The 8,355-nt window shown below is 40.7% G+C and overlaps 1 protein-coding gene across 2 annotated transcripts in view; it reads right to left on the bottom strand.

The window, feature by feature from the left end:
- The window catches only part of LOC104506293 (cyclin-Y), a 49,343-nt gene that overhangs the window by 2,768 nt on the left and 38,220 nt on the right, over positions 1 to 8,355 (bottom strand). For both annotated transcript variants that reach the window (XM_010147195.1, XM_010147196.1), the window contains one exon: positions 3,103 to 3,265. In XM_010147195.1, coding sequence (XP_010145497.1) covers positions 3,103 to 3,265 — 163 coding nt within the window. The remainder of the gene's footprint in view (positions 1 to 3,102; positions 3,266 to 8,355) is intronic.

Raw genomic sequence — 8,355 nt, 5'->3', positions numbered from 1 at the left:
GGGGGGTAGTGGGTGCGAGGTGGGGGGGGGGGGGGAAATCACTAGAACTAACAGAAGTTCTGATGATGGGGGTTCTCCTTAATTTATGGAGAATGAAAAGAGCAGCAATCAGGTTACTCCTGACAAAAGAGCAGGGGAGTTCTGCTCTCCCTTTGCTTCTTGGCTAAGAGGCTTCTGAACATACAAAACACGCAGAATTGCAATCAATCACTGAGACAGCGGGAAGCTGGATGGATATAAAAACACTTCTCTAGTTGTAACTTAAATCTTTTTCTCCTCTTTTTTGTCTGTTTTATCTGTGGGACTCTAACTCTTTAGGGTCAAGAAAATACAGCACATGGTTCAAAGAGTTTGAACTATGTCTTCAAGCATTATCCTACTGATAAAAAGCTCAGACAACCTACAGTTGGTTAAACTGGGAGAGTTAACAACGAAGAACTGCTCTTACAAAATCCAGCTTCAAAATGAGCATAGTGCTAAGATCACAAGCAAAAATAGGGTAGGCACGTTCTGCAGACATGCCCCAAAGAGCAGAGTCTGACTCATATTTAGTACATCTCTCAGGACACAGGAGAATAACCAGGTGCAAGAGTAGGAAATTACAAACAGTGGAGTAAGGTTGGATATCCAACAACCTTCTTGGCAGAAAAACCTCCCATATTAGAAAACAGTTTCTCAGGAGACAAAAAGGAAGCCCTGACATTTGACATAATTAAAAGGAAGGAGAAAACACACTACAACATATGCTGGTTGGAACAAACAGCATTGGCAGGTGGACAGAATGGATGATCTAATGAAAGGTTATTTGCCCTTTTTAACTCGCATGATTCCATAAAATGGTGGGGGCAAAAAAAAAAAGAAAGGGAGGCCATGAAAATGGTTTCTGGCTACTAGGTGGACTGGTGTAACAAATTTAGGACATCACAGCTAAGTCAACCTCATGATAACAATCAACGCAGATTCTGCCATGGCAGATCTAATATTCCTGCTTTAGATAAATAAAATAGCTTGAAAACACAAACATAGCAAAAATGTGCTATAATGTAACCATTTGTCTGCGCATGATCTTAAATATCAGTAAATAAGTTGTTTTAAATCTTGGGACTGAGCAAGGCCCTTTCAGTTTACCAGAGACGGCAAATCCTTCCAGCGCACACGTGCAGTGGCTAGGGGTCAGCTGTCTTCCACCGCAGACTGCGGCTCTTCTCCCAGTATCAAAAATATCACAGCCTGGGTGGTACTACATCTACTCCATAATCTAGGCAATCGTTTTAGAAACTGAAAGCTCTGGGCTGAACAGCACATAAGAGACCTAGAAAAGTGCTGCAAATGCACTTTGATAACCCTTGGCAAGCTAAATGCTTAACTGTGCTCAAGGAACTAGGCTATAAATTACGCTGTCAACTAGTTTCAAGGGCACACTAATGACAACCAAGTATTGCCAGGGAACAAGGCAGCTCCCATCATGTTCCCTTCCTTCTGGCCCCAGAACAGAGGCCTGCAGCTGGCAGACCAAGTTGGTTTCACAGCAGATACTCTTCCTCTTCCCTGAAGACATCCTCTTCAGCTAGCAGGGTTACTCTACAGCCAACTTCTGTAAGTAGCACAAAGCATCACCAACATGGGACAGCTTTTAATAATATGGATTTATTTAAAAAAAAATATCCCATCCTTTCTTTTTAAATATGCCTTCTCCTTAGTTAGTACAGAAGAACCACCAGTATTCACTGGTAAAGATATAGCCATTCCTATTTTATTTTCTTCTAAGGTTTTAAGAGCCATTGTTGTTACCTTCCTTTAGAACCCAGTGTTACACACTGCATGTGATACAGCCTGACAGTGTTAGGAAACACCATGTACTAAATTCTCTTTAAAATCCACTCCATTTTAACATATGTAATGGCACTTATTATCAAGACCCACTATCTAATAACTTAAACTACCTCTTTTCATTTAAGATTGCAATCTAAATGAATTTTCATTTTTAAAAATTCTCTTTTAATAGAAATAAAATCTGCTGCAAATTTACAACACACTCCATGGACCGATTTACGTTACATTCTTACTGGAGCTATCTGTGAAATTTAGAGAGAATATTCAGAAAGAATGAGAAACACAGCTGAAGCGAAATCTGCTCTGATTCTTTCTCCATCACTTTCTGTTCCCATTACAGTCACAAACAAGTCAATTAACCTTCCCACGCATCATTTTCCCCCACAGAAACGTGTACAGTACTGCCTGCCTGTTTTACAGCAGCATTAGGAGTTTCAGAACATGCAAAGCACATTAGCCCACAGGCAAACAAGCTCCAGTGCAAAGCTGTTATATAATTAAGACGTGAGCTGTTAAAAGCAGTTAGCATCTAAGGACAAATTTCAAAATTAGTAACAAAATGTGTACACACTCATGCAATAATGCCCTTATTTCAAAAAACTTCCTATCAGAAAAAGGAAAAGTAGATTCCAGTTGTGCAAAGTGCCTGCAATTGGCTGGTGAATTAAAATTCCTCCTGTGTCCGTGGGAATTCATAGTGCCCTGCGTTTCACAGCTCCAGACCATCCGACATCGTGCTTTCTGCACATGGTATATTCAGGCCTCAGAAGCATTCATGATTTATTCACTAAAGAGGTGTGCTCATTTCTGTTTTCCTGTTACTGAGAAAAACACCACGGGAGCAGACTTGGATCCACGTGAAGTGGAGCAGTAGCAGATAACAAGCACATGGAGTAGTTATTTTCAGTAATACTTGTTAATATTCTGTCTTTTAAGGTGGATAATCAGTTTCAAGAAGCCAAATGAACACAGAAAACCAGACTGTGAACAGAGTAATTGTAAAACTTGCGGGTGCTTCCACAAGGCCAATTCAGACAACTGGCACTGAAAAAGAAATGTAAAGCAAGACAAGGAATGAAGCAAATTGGACCAAAAGCTGTCCTCACATCCATGAATACCCAAAGCACAAACAAAATAGTTATGAAAATGAGGGCACAAGGTATCTCATGGGAATATTTGGGAAGAGATGGGAGAATGGAGAAACAACACAAAAATTCCAAATCCCCCTATATATTCAACTCTGAGCAATCTAAAAAGAAAGAGTCTTACCTCAAGTTTATACGCCCTGTCCCTGCTGAGGGGCTCTAAAGGAAAACTCAGGTTATTCGCTTCTGCCAGGGAACGCAAATCAAAATAATACTTGGCATAAACACTGGAGGGAACATTAATATTGAACTGCAACAGCTCAAGAAACTGGCGTTCCAGCTCATTCCTGCAGAAAGAAGATAAATGTGAAAACATATTTCAGACTTTGCATTCTGAATGTAATTTATTTCACATTGCAAATGGTATAAACCAGGTTCATTTCTGATTCCTGCCAGATGCAATTATCCTAGCCTAAGGTTTAACCTAGTATACCAAGTTTTATAGGCACACGTACACCAATGAGGAATATGAAAGATGCTGCACCTTGCAGCTCCTGCGGTGATGCTGATGAAATCCAGACATAAACTTCTGCTGGCAGAAAGGCACCTTTATCAGTTTAGCTAATACAACCTGGGAAAGAAAAGCTATCAGGAAAAATGTTTTCCTGTATTTTCCGCAGTACCTCCACTAGATGGGTCTGCACACACAGCTATGCAAACACAAAGTCCAGCCATGCCCTAAATTTGTCAGGCATCTCTCATAAATGCTGCCGATTACTCTAGCACCTAAATCACTGGAAGACTTATTTACTCTCTTCAACCTTTCATAATCAAACGTTTAAAACTAGTCATGGGAAAACCTGAATTTTTCAGCATACTGCCTTATCTTTATGAACAAAATGAAGAACATTTTTCCTGGGACCTGCAACCAAAATTCAGTGGTGATTTGTCTTTTCAGTACCCAAAACCAATGTACTATATATTTGTCGAAATACCAAATAGGAACAGAGGTCCTATTTGAGCTCCCGCCCCGTAACAAGTTTGGTACAGCAATACATTATTACCTGCACCAGAACATGAAAAAGTATGTTAAGAAATAAGGAAATCAACATAATTAAGAACTGGAAATTTTAATAAATTGCATGGTAACTAGACATCCTACATCATACTTATGCAGGGACATATGATATATTCAAAACAGTGATTTCTAGACATGAGAAATAAAATAAATGGGTGGTAAAAGCTGTACACATTTGCTGAAGAGCAGAGGGACTGCAGAGCCATGTTAACAGCAGGTACTGATAGACTATGATACTGCATTTAAGTCAAATTTTGACTGCAGTGTAAGTGTGCAAGGACTGTGCAGGCAGCTGGCAACAGAAGAGGAAGGATCTGAGGATAAGATGACAAAGTACTGATACAGTAGTTTTTCGGTGCTGAATGATTTTTCTTCTTACTCTTACATCATAATCATTGTCTTTCCTTATCTTCACACTCTCTCTGCCAAAATTCTATGTTTACATAATGATAAATATTAACTAACATTAAAAGATTATCTAAAAGATAGATAGGGACTCTCTGACATGAATTCACACTGTTGAAGATTCTAGCTTTTAAACAATCCAAATTTAAAAAATTACATCTTAAGACGTCTATTAATAAATACTTAAGATTATATTTAAATGTTCTTTATACTGCCAAGATTTTAGTTTATGAAAGCTAAGCTTAAAAGTCTATGTTAATGGATAACATAATGCCTGTCTTAATGGAGAAATACATTGGCTGCATCTCTTTAGAAGAGCACCCCCAAATCTTTAAGAACAACAGATAGCCTCAGATTCTTACTATCCTCTAGCTCCACATCTGAAGGTTAGATCAGCAGACGAACTACAGCAGAGAAAGAACACACACACACACAAAAAAAACCCAAAAAACCAAAACAAACCAAACAAAAAAAACCCCCCACACACAAACCACCACACCCATCGACAAAAAAACACAACACCCAAACCCTAGGTATTTCTAATTTGGGTTACTGTAATTTAACTTGCCACCATACCCTTCTTCCCCCACACATCTACATGAGACTGCTTCACCATATGCTTTCATGTGCCCACTCCTCAGCTTCACACAGAAATTCCAGGTGACACTACATACATGACTACAGACACATGCTGCAGCTCGGTCTTCCCAAGTCCTCTGTTAGCTTTCAGGCACAGTTCAATGTGCTGCTGGTGACTTAGAAAACAGTGGAAGGTCTGCATGATGTTTTGCAAGCTATACTTATGCTGACTGATTCACAGCAGTTGAAGATTTTGACCTAGAGTTTTTCTGCCTTATTAATATGAACAATGCAAGCCCCCATCTTGCATAGAGCTAGGCCCTTCGAAATCACATCACAGTACTGTCCCCACTACCTGAAAATAAGAAAGGAGAAAAAAAAAAAATCCACCACACCAGGGATAGGAGGGGAAAAAGACCCAAACCACCCTGGCTGCAGGAATATAAAGAGCAGGTCAACAAGCACCAAAATCTTTGCTGAGGAATGCACAAGGAGCCCCAAACACAGAGCCCATGAGCCAGATTACCAAGTACCATAGAGAGAGCATACAGGCTCCCCAAAGGCTTCTGGTTCTGCAGTTTGTGAGAACCCTAAAATCTTTAAGAAAAGTCTTAGAAGTTAGAACTTTGAGCTGAAGGAGAGCTGATGTTAGCACAGGAGCACAGGTCTGCCCTGTGAGTAATGGGGTTACGTAGCTCAAGTGCAACTTCTAACAGTACCACCATCACGTTTTTGTCAAAAACAATAACCTCTTGTTTTGTTTCCTTTCACACCACCACAGCATGCCTCATCACCTACCTTCAAAAAAAGCCTTGAGAATCAGCAATTTCAAAACTCGGATTTATAGCCATTCCCGATTAATAAATACTGTCACATGGCACAGCCAAACCTGCCAGTCTGCTTCAAGCTGTTCAGACTCTGCTTCAGCTCATGTCCCAGCTTCCGAAATACCTTAAAAACTCCCAGATTTGCCTTGGAGGAGAAGTGAACGGAGGGAGGACCTTACTGCCACTGAACACCCAAAAGCATCACAAAAGGATTGAGGGAAAATTAGCTTAACAAAATCATTCAGGAAACACTCAAAAAGCCCTGGAAAGATTATCAAGTTGTTCTGCGTGGTATAATATTGCACACAGAAATGTGAAGGACCTGATTTTAAATTCTTGTCCCACTTACACCCCTTTTATTTTGAAAAATCTCATTCTGACTGGGTGATGTCAGAAAAGAATTATCATCAACCATCTGTACAGTAGCTTACATATTTTAAAACAGATACTGAAATGGCATTATGGGGTATTTCAGAGAATCACAGAATGGTTTGGGTTGGAAGGGACCTTAAAGACCATCTAGTTCCAACCCCCCTGCCATGGGCAGGGACACCCCCCACTAGACCAGGTTGCTCAAAGCCTCATCCAGCCTGGCCTTGAACACTTCCAGGGATGGGGCATCCACAGCTTCTCTGGGCAACCTGTTCCAGTGCCTCACCACCCTCTCCCGGAAGAATTTCTTCCTGATATCTAATCTAAACCTCCCTGTTTTCAATGTAAACCCGTTACCCCTTGTCCTGTCACTACAGGCCCTTGTAAAAAGTCCTCTCCCAGCTTTCTTGAAGGCCCATTCAGGTACTAGAAGGTACTGTAAGGTCCCCCCTCAAACCTTCTCTTCTCCAGGCTGAACAACCCCAACTCTTTGGTCGATATCCTTCTTACGTTGAGGGCTCTATATCTGGACACAGTACTCCAGGTGGTTCTCACAAGGTATTTCCCACCTCTATTTTGAAATGAGTTTTCCCAAAACTAATGGAAGTACCCACAGCACACCACAGCAATGCAAGCTTTGTGTTTTTCAGTTTGACTCAGGACAAAAATCTACCTTGTTACAAACTGCTTGTTTATACAAGGTTTAGATATCACATCTCTAATGCTCGAGCAATGATAGCTACTCACAATTTATTAAGTCTTATCTAGCAATGTATGACCATGTTTGATTTAAAGCAATCAGCTGACTGCTAAGATTCAACCCTTCCCTTACAGATTATTTTTAGACCAGCTATAAATTTGACAAACAGCAAACTATTAAGAAATTAAATTAGGGCTGTTTTAGCAAAAATACTTGGCCTTTTACTGCTTTAAGACTGCAAACAGATATTGTCTGTATGAATATTTCTTCTCATCTGCTTCCCTCTTCCATCCTCCCAGTGTGCTTATCCACAACAATCTCTCTCTCTTCAGTGGCTACAAAATGTCTTGTCAGGTAAAGCAGAGACAATTCTATGTCATCACACATACTGAGCTCTGCTTAAAAAGAGCTCTGAAAAAGATACACTGTACTGAACCATCTTTTTTATAATAACATAAAATTATTAAAAAGGGGTGCACCAGTAGACACTCTCCGAATGCACGAGCTGCAGTGGCCCGTCAAGGTATCTGGCCGCTCCCACCAGCACCATCCCATCGCCAATTCTAGCCGCAGCCCTTCCAGTACTGCTCGCTCTCACATGCCAGCTGAGACACGGGCACCTCCGAGCCTGTGCACGGTATGTGGCTCAGCCCTGAAGGTGGAGGTGATACAAACCCCAGGCACTTCAGCCAATATACATAATACTTGCATATTCAGGTATTCATATAATTCAACCAAACAGAAAAAGCACTAGACTATTTAGTGAAGTGAGCAGTCATTTTAGTATTTGTAAATATTAAGATCTTAATAGTGTTTACTCTTATTACAGTTCTTATTACTGTTGGAATATACTCTTCTTATGACTGAGGACTATCCAGCCAGGTATCACAACTCTCTGTGCTGTAACAATATGCACTTTGTAAGAATGTCATCAGAATAAAAAATGGAAAAATGTAAATTTCTCTTTACAAGTTAAAATACTAGATTTTTAATGTCTTGGAAACAAACTCAACAGGATATAGAGGGAAAAAAAAAAACACCCACCCCAAACCAAACCCCAGAAACACTGATTTTGCATAATAGCAATAAATAAGTGGTTGATCATCCAAGGGTCATTAGGATCACAACAATTTTTCTTCCTGCCTTACATGTTGGTCTACTGTCTATGTGGAGAATTAGCATGACAGTATCACAGAATGCTAGGGGTTGGAAGGGACCTTCGGACATCATCTAGTCCAATGCCCCTGGCAAGGCAGGTTGACCTACAGCAGGTGGGACAGGAACACACCCAAGCAGGTTTTGAATATCTCCAGAGAAGGAAACTCCACCACCTCTCTGGGCAGCCTGTTCCAGTGCTCTGTCACCCTCACAGGGAAGTATTTCCTCATGTTGAGACTGAATCTCCTGTGTTCCAGTTTGTGCCCACTGCCCCTTGTCTTGTCACTGGGCACCACTGAAAAGGGTCTGGCCCCATCC

The sequence above is a fragment of the Eurypyga helias genome, unplaced genomic scaffold (genome assembly GCF_000690775.1).
Source record: "Eurypyga helias isolate BGI_N326 unplaced genomic scaffold, ASM69077v1 scaffold15222, whole genome shotgun sequence".
Classification (NCBI taxonomy): Eukaryota; Metazoa; Chordata; class Aves; order Eurypygiformes; family Eurypygidae; genus Eurypyga; species Eurypyga helias.
Note: the sequence above shows the minus strand (reverse complement) of the source record. Positions and strands in the feature narration are given on the sequence as shown.